Genomic DNA, 13,038 nt, shown 5'->3' on the forward strand with positions numbered 1-13,038 from the left:
AACTCCAGAAAAGAATAAGTGAACTTTCCCCTTGTTTTCTTAAAAACTCAATGTAGCCAACTTGAGAATCGATCTTGTTTGCAGTGCAAAGGCTGGAAGCAGGAATGAATTGAAGCTGATGTGTGATCACTAGGAGTGGGATACATTGGTGGCAAGAAGAAATGGTTTCAATTATGAGCAGCGAGACCAAAAAGGAGCATCCAAATATGCTTTAGTTTTGAGCACCAAGTGTGTCTGGTGGCAATACTTTACCAGAAAGCAAGTGGTGGGGATGGAGATAGAATGCTGAACATTCATTGCAAAACCAGTAAAGTGGAAGTCAGAGGATGACGTGCAGTGCGCTGGTGAGACTGCACCTTGAGCCAAGGTGCAAGAGAGCTATTCAAAGCCTCAGGAGGCTGATGCCCAGTGTCAGAGGACTGAGCTATGCGGAAAGGCAGGGAAAGTCTGCGCTCTTTAGCCTTGAAACCAAGGTGGTGACTTTAACCCAACCTAACTGACAGGTTTGGGATGAATGCCAATTATACACCCCGCCCAAATTCACTCTCCATTGACTTCAAAGGGGTGTGACAGGTGTCCGACCTTAACCCGTCGCATTCCCACTGGGCAGGTTAGGTTAAAATCAGGTCTAAAGTGACGGAGAAGGAATCTCACAGGGCTCTATAACATAGTAAAGAGTATAGAAAGGTAAACCTGGAACACTACTTCAAACTAAATCGAATCTGATGGTAAGACAAGGGGCCACTGGGGAAGGGGAAATTTACAGCAATATCAGGAGGAAGTCTTGATACAGAGTGACCAACACATGGAATGGACTTCTATTTTGAGTCATTTAAGAGACAGACACTGTAACTGGGGATACTGTAGGTTATTTCTGAGTGGGTGCGCTGGGATTGTCCAAATAGCTTTCCTCACTCGTATCTGTATTATGATCCTGAATGTGTTCCACACTGAATAGTAAGAAGGTAAGGGTGTATGTGCTGACCTCCTGAAGTAGTCGCGTTTCTCTGGCTACAGCAGTGCTGATTTATCTGCACCACAGAAATGCTGCCAAGGTTGGCACTGCCAGTCCCGGCAGCAATAACAGAAAGGCGGCATTAGAGTCAGTTTGATTCAGTTATTTAAAATTGTGCTGTTCGATCCTGTACTAAAGTGGCTTCATTTCTTTTGTGAACCAGGGGAGCTGTATGTTGGTGGACTCAACAAGGGGATGTTCAACAACCTTCCCAAACTGGTTGCGTCTCGAGAGGGTTTCCAGGGCTGCCTGGCATCGATTGACCTGAATGGACGGCTGCCGGACCTGATAGCTGATGCCCTACACCGCATTGGGCTGATTGAGCGAGGATGCGGAGGTACGGCATGTTTATGTGGTTCTTTTGGTTAGTGCGATCTTTACCTCATGGATGGGAGATCCGTGGCACTGGCCCGCTGGGGTCCCAAACAAGCATCTCAAGTTTGAATAGAAGCCTGAAGGGATCTGAGGGCTTGCCTATCTTTTGGTGAGCGAGCTTCAGTGATTCTAAGTCAGAACTTGAGATGACATGGTATATGCGAGTAGCACATTTAGCCTTGGGAGAACAGAACTGAGGCATCAGAAACAGTACCACCCTCAGAAGTAGACTTCCAGTTGGAGAAGAGGATTAGAAATCTGACTCTCTCGATCCAGGCTAGCACTCTTTCATCAAAAGTTGGTTCCTCCGTTTTAAGAAGAAGCCCTGATTTGTCCATTTACATTTAAAGGATTATTTTTCCAATTTTATTCCCTCCTTTCCACGCTTATGCTAGCGTATAGCTCCATGGGGAGTGCTAGAGCCTCATCCAATTGGCCATTCTTCATGATACTAAGTGACTGTGGAGTCAAGCCTGATTCTAGTCTGCACCAGATGTCCACAGATGTGTTTGCTTTCCTGCAGTCAAGTTAATAAATGATTTCTGCGCACTCACTTTTTTTCTCCCCTCCTTAGCCCAAGGGTATTTAAAGTCTAATTGCTGCACCCCTATTGAAACCAGCGCCCACTAGGTGTCGAACCCCATGACTCTCTTGGGCTGTATGGGCCCGTTCTAATGTCCCAGGAGGTAAAATGGTCAAATCCATGGGAAAAGCAGAGCAGGAGGCAGAGGTGAAAGTATAGTTCAGAGGCAGTAACTGGTTTTCTTGACATAACATTGAAAGATCACTGTGGGAAATGCTGTATTAGATTTAGTATTTAGCAGTCCAGCAGGACTGATTAGTAAACTGGAAGTGGGCTGCAATGACCCTTGTGTAGCTACATTTGATGCTGCATTAAAAGGCCAAGTCCAAAAATAACAGCACAGAGGTGCAAATCTCAATAAGAGCAAAGTTTGGAGCCTCCGGCAGAGTTAAGTGGGAAGCAGAATGAGAAAATAAAACAGAGAAAAAAATATTCTTTTGAAAAGACCATTATACAGAATAGACAAAGAAAAATAAGAATTTATAAAGCTTTTCTTGAGGGATAACTGCCTCCAACCTATTATAAATAAGAGCACAGACATTCTGCAGGGGTTCACTCAAGTCTCCTGCCATTACTTGGCAGCAGACCAGCGGAGAAAAGCCGTATACTGGGAAAACCCCCCATGGAATTTCAGGGCCTACAGGAAGGTCTGGTCTAATAGAAACATTGCCTGCCAACCCCTCTATCAGTGAAAATGTCATCCATCCCTTGGAGGCTTGATTTTTCCAACACTCTCCTTGTGGCTTCTCAAGGTCCACCCCACATAAACTCGACTTGCCCAGAACTCTGCTGCTCATAACCGATTCAGCACATCTGTATTCCCTGTCCTTGCAAACCACCACTCCATCCATGAGTGCATTCATTTTAAAATCCTCGTCTTCTACTTTATAATCAGCTCCCTTTGCCCGTTGTCAGCTGTGGCTCAGAGGGCAGCACGCCCACCTCTGAGTCAGAAGGTCGTAGGTTTAAAGTCCTCACTCCAGAGACTTGAGCACAAAATCTTGACTGACACACCAGTACAGTAGTGAGGGAGTGTTGCGCCGTCTTTCAGATGAGACGTTAAACCGAGTCCCTCTGAGGTGGACGTAAAAGATCCCATGACATCACTTCGAAGAAGAGCAGGGGAGTTCTCCCTGGTGTCCTGGCCAATATTTATCCCTCAACCAACATCACTAAAATAAACAGATTATCTGGTCATTATCTCATTGCTGTTTGTGGGATCTTGCTGTGTGCAAATTGGCTGCCGTATTTCCTACATTACAACAGTGACTACACTTCAAACAAAAGTACTTCATTGGCTGTAAAGCACTTTGGGATATCCTGAGGTTGTGAAAGGCACTATATAATTGCAAGTTTGTTCTTTCTTTAACCGTGGAATTTTGTCCAGCATTATATCCCAGCTCACATCTTCCAGTCGTCCAACTCTTTACTCTGTATTGCCCCTTACCCTCTGCTGCATCGTCCGTGATGGAGCCTTCAACCTTCATGGCCTTGCACTATGGAATCCTTAACTGTTCCTCAACCTTGCTACCTTGCTTCCTCTTCCCATCTTGAAAAGCTTCCATACTGGGTGGAGTTTACTGATCTTAACTGGCCCAGATGCAGTTGGCTTCAGGGAACCTGGACTAGAGAGAGACATAGAAAACACTGCCAGGGTTCCTGCTTCTACTCACTTTTCAGTGATTCTATAGGATAGGATACAAAAGAGCTGAATTCCAGAGGTGAGGTTAAGAGTGACAGCCCTTAACATCGAGGCAGCATTTGACCGGGTGTGGCACAAAGGAGCCCTCGTAAAATTGAAGTCAATGGGAATCAAGGGGAAAACTCTCCAGTGGCTGGAGTCATACCGAACACAAAGGAAGATGGTAGCAGTTGTTGGAGGCCAATCATCTCAGCCCCAGGACATTGCTGCAGGAGTTCCTCAGGGCAGTGTCCTCGGCCCAACCATCTTCAGCTGCTTCATCAATGACCTTCCCTCCATCATAAGGGGGAAGTTCTCTGATGATTGCACAGTGTTCAGTTCCATTTGCAACCCCTCAGATAATGAAGCAGTCCGAGGCCGTATGCAGCAAGACCTGGACAACATACAGGCTTGGGCTGATGAGTGACAAGTAACATTCGTGCCAGACAAGTGCCAGGCAATGATCATCTCCAACAAGAGAGAGTCTAACCACCTCCCCTTGACATTCAATGACATTACCATCACCGAATCCCCCACCATCAACATCCTGGAGATCACCATTGACCAGAAACTTAACTGGACCAGCCACATAAATACTGTGGCTACAAGAGCAGGTCAGAGGTTGGGTATTGTGCGGCGAGTGACTCACCTCCTGACTCCCCAAAGCCTTTCCATCGTCTACAAGGCACAAGTCAGGAGCGTGATGGAATACTCTCCACTTGCCTGGATGAGTGCAGCTCCAACAATACTCAAGAAGCTCGACACCATCCAGGACAAAGCAGCCCGCTTGATTGGCACCCCATCCACCACCCTAAACATTCACTCCCTTCACCACCAGTGCACTGTGGCTGCAGTGTGCTCCATCCACAGGATGCACTGCAGCAACTCGCCAAGGCTTCTTCGACAGCACCTCCCAAACCCGCGACCTCTACCACCTAGAAGGACAAGGGCAGCAGGCACATGGAAACAACACCACCTGCACGTTCCCCTCCAAGTCACACACCATCCCGACTTGGAAATATATCGCCGTTCCTTCATCGTCGCTGGGTCAAAATCCTGGAACTCCCTACCTAACAGCACTGTGGGAGAACCTTCACCACACGGACTGCAGCGGTTCAAGAAGGCGGCTCACCACCACCTTCTCAAGGGCAATTAGGGATGGGCAATAAATGCTGGCCTCACCAGCAATGCCCACATCCCATGAACGAATAAAAAAAAACATACAACCATAGAATTTTACTAGAGGCCATTCAGCCCATCGTGCCAATGCCAGCTCTTTGAAAGAGCTATCCAATTAGACCCACTCCCCTGCTCTTTCCCCAAAACCCTGCAAATGTTTCCTTTTCCAGTCTTTATCCAATTCCCTTTTGAAAGTTATTATTGAATCTGCTTCCTCCGCCCTTTCAGGCAGCGCATTCCAGATCATAACAACTTGCTGCGTAAAAAAAATTCTCCTCATCTCCCCTCTCGTTCTTTTACCAATTATCTTAAATCTGTGTCCTCTGGTTACTGACCCTCCTGCCAGTGGAAACAGTTTCTCCCTATTTACTCTATCAAAATCCCTCATAATTTTGAACACCTCGATTAAATCTCCCCTTAACCTTCTCTGCTGTAAGGAGAACAATCCCAGCTTCTCCAGTCTCTCCACATAACTGAAGTCCCTCATCCGTGGTACCATTCTAGTAAATCTCCTCTGCACCCTCAGGGAAGAAGAGGGAAATGGGATTAGTGTAGATAACCCCAGTTGAAGAGTTAGTTCTGACACATGCTCAATGGGCTGGGCTGTAAATTCTGTGATTCTATATCTCCCTGGAAACTGTAGATGCTGGACCTTGGGTCACAATCGATAAAAATCAAGGATGTGCAAGAGGCCAGAATTGGAGGAGCACAGAGATTGGAGGGTTGTAGGGCTGGAGGAGATTACAGAACTAGGCAGGAGCGAGGCCATGAAGGGATTTGAACACAAGGATGAGAATTTTAAAACCAAGGTGTTGTCGGACCGGGAGCCGATGTAGGTCAGCGAGCACAGTGGGTGATGGGTGAACAGGATTTGGTGTGCGCAGCAGAATTTTGGATAAACTCAGGTTTACGGAGGGTGCAAGGTGGGAGGCCGGCCGAAGAGCATTGGAATAGTCAAGTCTGGAGGTAACAAAGGCATGGATGAGGATTTCTGAGGCACTTGCACACGGACACTGCAGTGGTGAGGCGCTGGTATTTTCATACATAAGAACACAAGAAAAAGGAGCAGGTGTAGGCCATGTGGCCCCTTGAACCTGCTCTGCCATTCAATAAGATCATGGCTGATCTTCTACTTCAACTCCACTTTCCTGCCCTATCCCCATATCCCTTGATTCCCTTAGTGTCCAAATAGCCATCGATCTCACTCTCGAATATACTCAACGACTCAGCATCCACAGCCCTCTGGGGTAGAGAATTCCAAAGATCCACAACCCTCTGAGTGAAGAAATTTTTCCTCATCTCTGTCCTAAATGACTGACTCCCTATCTTGAGACTATGACCCTTAGATCTAGACTCTCCAGCCAGGAGAGTCAGCCTCTCAGCATCTACCCTGTCAAGCCCTCTAAGAATTTTATACGTTTCAATGCGATCACCTCTCATTCCTCTAAACTCCTGAGAGTATAGGCTCATTCTACTCAATCTGTCCTCATAGGACAACCCTCTTATCCCAGGAATCAATCTAGTGAACCTTCGTTGCACCTCCTATAAGGCAAGTATATCCTTCCTTAGGTAAGGTGACCAAAACTGTACTCAGTACTCCAGGTGTGGTCTCACCAGAGCCATATATAATTGCAGCCAGACCTCCTTGCAATAAAGGCTAACATACCATTTGCTTTCCTAATTGCTTGCTGTACGCACGTTAACTTTCTGTGATTCGTGTACAAGGACACTCAAATCCCTCTGACTACCAACATTTCTTAGTCTCACCTTTTAAAAAATATTCTGCTTTCCTATTTTTCCGACCAAAGTGGATAATTTCACATTTCTCTACGTTGTACTCCATAGTGTAAAAGCTCCTGGTAGCATTCAGTTAAAAATCGTTGGCACAGTCGGGAAGGGGTGACATTCTCCTGTGTAATGGCCATCGGTCTCCAGCTATGATTCTGTGTTGTCACCCTAGGTCCCAGCACTACGTGCCAAGAGGACTCCTGTGCCAATCAGGGTGCTTGCATCCAGCAGTGGGATGGGTACACGTGTGACTGTAGCATGACATCATTTGGCGGCACCATCTGCAACTATCGTGAGTACAGACCCTCCATGTTTCTCACTTTATGAATCAAGAGGCAGGCCAACACATGGGAAGTGAATGGGAGGAGGAGGGGTTCTGGATTAAAGTACAGCCTGAGAGTTTTGGGAACAGGGATAGACAGGTACTTCATACATGATTCAACTACCTTTGATTTATTAAAAGAAAGTTATTTCTATATATGTTAAAGAACCTCCATTATCTGCAGACCTTTTATCCCCCAGAATTTGCACATGGCAAACCTTTGTCTGAGGCGTTCCGTCATCGCACAGTTTCATTTGTCGCATGTAATTCCTCTTTTTCTTGGTGAATGAAGATAGATAATGTTTCTGTTATTTATATTTCCATGTCTTCACTCCTGTGCTGAGGCTATTGCTGTACCATAAGTGTCAGACTAAAATGATCCGCTGTTGATCTATTGCCCTCGAGACGTGGAGGGTGAGGGGGTGAGGGGGGTGTGTGGACGGTGACACACTCCCCTCCATTATAGTTGGTAACGCAGGTCCCATTGCAATCAGTGTTTTCAAATGTCATCAGTTTATTTCTGTCCTTTCATTTTATGCTGGACTTTGCGGAAAAGAATCTGAACAATAGACCGGAAAAATTCAGATGTGTTTCTTTTCTCAAGTTGAATATCCTTGTTCCTCGCTGCGAGTTTGCCTGAAATATATACATATGTACCTGAGTCTTTGCCTGATGCAGTTGCTTTAGGCAGATGTTTATAGAACGGCGGGTTGCTATAAATGTCGGGGCCAATCAGTATTCATTTGCTGAGAGATCCAACAACAGGCTGACTGGTATATAGCAGTGCTGGTTCTGTAGAGTTCATTATGATCAATTTGATGTTTTAATTGATTGCAAATCAGCCAGTTAATTGACTTTCAAGCCACTATGGGCATGGTACGGTAGTGTTTATATATGCACAAACATACAAACATACAAACCCATATAGTCGGTGTAGGTGCAGTGTGTATATAATGACAATCTCTCACACACACAGTCACTATGGGCATGGTATAGTGCTGTACAGACACATTGGCCCTGAGGGGCCCACTCTGCCAGCTCAAGTGCAGTGAAGCAGCAGCTCCCTCCACCCATGCCAGCAGCTGCCAGCCCCATCCCAAATTGCAGCGACACGGTAATTTGCATGGCCGGGGTGGGCACATCATAGCTGCAAGGGCACTTTCATGGTGCCCTCTCTGAACCACTGGCTGCAATTGGCAGACTGGCGCCATGCCCCTCTGATGGTGGAGAAGAGGCCCTGAAGTAAAGTATCGCCCTCATGTCTTCTGCTCCCAGTGGCGTAAGCAGACCTCTTGTGCAAGGTAAACAATCCTCTGGGAGCGATTACCTTTCCCCAGTAAAGGTTCTTATGGAGCTCGTCAGTCGGCAAGAATTGTGCTGAGGTCTTTTAAGGACGTAAAGGGCAGATTCCAACGGTAACCCACAAACTCTTCACCCTCCCACCCGCCCCCCACCCCTGTAGGACAGAGTGGGTAGATTGTCCACCCATGGCTCTCCCCTTCCAGAATTAAAGGGACAGTACAAACAGGGCAGAATCCCCTGCATAACTTGGTTTCGCCCAAGTTCCTGTACCTCCCTCAAATGAAAATCAAATATTCCACTCTCCTGGAGCCCAGGAATTTTGGTGTCTCAGATTCAAATGTGGATATAGCGTGTGCACAATCAGAATTGTTATAGGCTCCTCGCACACAGACTGACTATTGTATAAATAGAGACCATCTGGCCACAAGAGCCTGCAAGGGCACAAGACAGCATACAGACACAGAATCCTTATGGGGCATGTTAATGTTTATATTTTATACACACACGCACAGCTGTTCCGGGTACGGTGAAAAACTCCATACAGCAGAGGTTGGCTGACATGTTGTGACATAGCCAAGCTTGGAATGGTCTTTATTATCTGCAGCTAGCAGCTGGCCACGAGAATCCAGAGGCTGAATCATTCAGTACCATGAGACCTTTCATCATTGTTTACCTGTGGTCTGGATATGCTCTTATAATAGCTGAATGCATCTGAATACTGGATGGAGAAGGGCTGTTTAATGGTTGACTTTTGGTCTCTGCAGCGGCCAGTTTGGGATCTTGTGATCATAAGGCACAGTCTGAAAGATGTAGGATGTGTCGCTAGCAGAAAGCTAATGGAGAGAGCACTGATCCATTTGTGATATGCAGACTTGTGCATTTGTTTATCAAGCCTAAAGCTGACCATCATTTAAGGCAATTGGAATCCCATCTCGGTAAGATTACAGCACCTTAAGGAGGGATAATAAAAAATATATAAACTCCTCCGAACAGCATGGGTATGAGCTGCTTTTATTACTGTAAAGTATCAGAAAAACAGGAACAGTTGGCAATCACCACCGGCTATCCCCTCCCGTTAACACAAAGTAAGCCCGTATCTCACCTGTGTGTGGCCTGTTGGAGATATTACGCAGGCAGATGCAGATATCTCCATCTGAAAAGTGGGCTGTAAGTATAGCCCCTTCTTCTTTCCAAATAATTGGTACAATGTTGGATTTGCAAAGCAACTGGCCAAACTATGCCATGTGACATGTGCCAGTTACACTGTATGTATATTCAGGTATTGGTTTTATTCTTGTGGTGGCATGAAGTTGTGTTTGCTCACAGTCCACACTTAAGAAAACAGTTGTCTACTATTCTCTCCCACTGAGCGTTCTCTCAATCCATTGCTGTTTTGTGGGTTCAGAATGTTTACACGCTAAACATTTTCTTGCATTGTGAAGGCCAACAGTACAGTCGGAGCTCTGAATTGGGCCTCTCTTACACCGCGGGCACTGAGTTGTGCCACAGGAGGCTGACACATCCAAGTTACCTCACAACCTTCACCTTTCTCTGCCGGGCATGCGGAAAACGAGGCTCTGCCAAGAGCTGACAGTGGGAATGTGAAACCAGCCTGGTGTGAGATTATTTCCTGAAGGTGGTCTCAGATCAGGAAGTGCTATCTGGGTGCTTTTACAACCAAATCACACTCGGGCAAGTTGCATGAAGTTGGAGCCAACTTTGGCAGTATGATTTTGAAATAACGGTATGTTGGACAAAATGGTCCAGTTATATAAACTGTGACTTTATTACAGAATGTTCCCATTAAACAATTTTATAGGAAATTGATTGGAAAATAAAATAGTTGGATGACTTACTGCTCCTGTGGTGATCTATTTATAGTCGTACCAATATTTGAAATTGTTATGCACCTGTTGTAAGTTCATGCTACCATTTCTTCAGATCTCAGTGGTGTTTATGGTAAAGTATTATTGTACTATCAAAAAAGTTTGAAGCTGTAGCCAATCTAAATAAGCAAAAGGTTGCACCTCACACTGACTTCAGTTATGGATAGTGAAGAGAAGGGCAAGCCATCTCACTAAACCAGTGGAGTGTAAGTCTGAGGCGTCATGCTGAAGCTGTACAGTGCTGGGGTCAGATCGCATCTTGAGTACTGTGTTCAGTTCTGGTCACTGTGACAAAACCCAATCCTTGGAGGGCGATTCAGTGAAGGCCCCAGTATCAGAGGACTGAGTCATCAGGAACTGTTAGAAACATTTGGTGTCTTCGGCCTTGAAGGGAGGAGAATGAGAGGAGACCTTATATAAGTCTTGCTGCAATTGTACAGGGCTTTGGTGAGACCACACCTGGAGTACTGTGCACAGTTTTGATCTCCTTATCTGAGGAAGGATATACTTGCCTTAGTGAAGGTTAACTAGATTGATTCCTGGGATGAGAGGGTGTCCTACGAGGAGAGATTGAGTAGAATCGGCCTATACTCTCTGGATTTTAGAAGAATGAGAGGTGATCTCATAGAAACACATAAAATTCTTAGAGGGCTTGACAGGGTAGATGCTGAGAGATTATTTCCCCTGGCTGGAGAGTCTAAATGGAGGGGGCATAGCTTCAGGATAAGGGGTCGGCCATTTAAGACTGAGACCGAGGAGGAATTTCTTCACTCAGAGGGTAGTGACTCCTTGGAATTCTCTACCCCAAAGAGCTGTGGATGCTCAGTCATTGAGTATATTCAAGGCTGAAATAGATAGATTTTTGGATTCTAGAGGAATCAAGGGATATGGGGATCGGGCAGGAAAGTGGAGTTGAGGTCGAAGATCAGCCATGATCTGATTGAATGGTGGAGCAGGCTTGAGGGGCCATGTGGCCTGCTCCTGCTCCTATTTCTTATGTTCTTATAAGATACTAGGTGGAACAGAAATCCTGAGCACTATCTCAGGTTGAACCATGACTGCAGAACAAAGGAACACAAGTACAAACTAGTAAAAGGAAAGTTCAGGTCTAATATAATGAAACACTTCTTCACACAAAGTATGATTAGTACCTGGAGTGTACGTCCAGGTAGGATAGTGGAGGCAAAGCCCGGAGCCATTCGAAAGGCACTTTAATGCTATGATGGGGAAATCATTGCTTACTTTGGAAGGATGAGGTAGATGGACTGAAAGACCTTCCTCATGTGTACGTATATTTGTGATGAAAGCCCTTCAGCTCATTGGATCTCCTACTTACAGAATACCAGTCCTACTCTCTTCCTATAACAGCAGCCAGCTGTATCTTAAATGAGTCCATTTTCTTGCCTTCAAACAACCATCTGGCAACCAGCTATTGATAACCATCTGTGTAATTCTTTTCATGATGTATATGTTGTGTGTATAACACATACAAACACACTCACGCGCACACACAAAGGGAGGGAGAAAGGATGTCCTGTGGCATTGCTCACAAGTCTCTGTCATTCAAAATCACCCCCTGACCCTCCCTCTAATATAAAATGCTCTGAGACATTACTTTGTGTGAGGAGTACAATAAGGTGATGGAAGAGGATGAGAACAGGGGGCAGGATAGGTATTGGGCAAGGGTTGAGATCATGGCGCCGATATTTTTTTTGCTGCTGACAAAAATTCATTAAAATCCTTAAGCACTAACTTCTCCACATCGTAAGACGCAGGAGTAAGTGGGAATAAATTAACTTCTGTTTTAAAGAATAAAATAAGTTGCATTTGTATTGCAGACCTTTGGGCTTTGATTTTAACTTGGGCGGGTTTCGGGCAGCGAGGTGAGTTGGAGACTCACCCACTGCTCCAGAGATGAGGCCCAGACTATTTTATAGACTTCCTATGGATTTGTCCCTTCCACTCTGTAGAATCCACCCTTCCAAAACAACCCACCCCGTCCCACTGTGTAGTATTCTAAATTTAGTAACGCATACTGTTTGAGGAGCTGCTTTCTTGCTCCCCCCATGCCCCACCTACATTTAGAGACTCAAGCTTTAGAACAAGCGTAAGGAAGTACTGAGCAGAACGTCCTCGGGAGTTGCACGGGTCTGCAGTGTTTCCTGGAGTTTCCAACTTGCCCATCCCTTACAAGGCAAATGTCATCAGGTTGCAGAGCCAAGAGCAGAGACTGCCTATGCTAGGAGTTCCTGCACCAATGGCTCAGCCAGGACCCAGTGTATCTTGAGGACAGTGCACCAAGTGAGGTGAGACATACTGGCCTCAATGATGGGGTCCAGGTCCAGGAAGGACCCCTGAAGAAATGTCCTGAAATTTGCTCCCTTTTTTACAAAGCACTTTACCCCATGCTAATTAGATGCCCTCCAACTGACCCCACAAAATCCAGTAGGATCAGCACTCAAGGCAAAGGCAGGCATGATCCCAGTATAACCCCTAGGATTGTGCCTCGAGGAATTTAGCCTCCAGTTCCTTTACACAGTGGGTGATCAACAGCTAGGACTCGATGCCAGAAAGGGTAGTTGACGGCAGGATGCTTGATTCATTTAAGAAACAGCAAGAGACTGTAAAGGAAAGAAGATGGAGGGTGGTATTGGGGGAGGAGGAGATCAAAAGAATGTCATGAAGGGCTCTGTCTTCTGAACCAATCTTGTGATTGTTCTCAAAGACTGGCTTCCACAGGGAAAGATAATGCGGATTTCTGCTTCAGGCTCTGAGTATTTGAGTCTTACAGTCAGTGCTGGTTAGTTCAGTGAGTGCCAAGCAAGAGTGGCAAATTACATTTGCGACCCAACTAGACTGATTTCAGTATTATTTATGAATAGTTGCCTTCGGCCCAATTCTAACCAC

At 45.8% G+C, this 13,038-nt stretch overlaps 1 protein-coding gene across 17 annotated transcripts in view; it reads left to right on the plus strand.

Moving 5' to 3' along the window:
• LOC137306476 (neurexin-2-like) overlaps positions 1-13,038 on the plus strand; it is a 1,403,359-nt gene that overhangs the window by 609,110 nt on the left and 781,211 nt on the right. For 13 of the 17 annotated variants that reach the window (XM_067975720.1, XM_067975727.1, XM_067975734.1 and 10 more), the window contains 2 exons: positions 1,179-1,352; positions 6,794-6,913. In XM_067975720.1, the coding sequence (XP_067831821.1) occupies positions 1,179-1,352; positions 6,794-6,913 (294 nt within the window). Of the gene's footprint in view, positions 1-1,178; positions 1,380-6,793; positions 6,914-13,038 lie in introns of all 17 variants that reach the window. The other 4 variants (XM_067975728.1, XM_067975725.1, XM_067975726.1 and 1 more) reach the window with 2 other exon arrangements.

This window comes from Heptranchias perlo, chromosome 43, assembly GCF_035084215.1.
Source record: "Heptranchias perlo isolate sHepPer1 chromosome 43, sHepPer1.hap1, whole genome shotgun sequence".
In the NCBI taxonomy this organism is placed as follows: Eukaryota; Metazoa; Chordata; class Chondrichthyes; order Hexanchiformes; family Hexanchidae; genus Heptranchias; species Heptranchias perlo.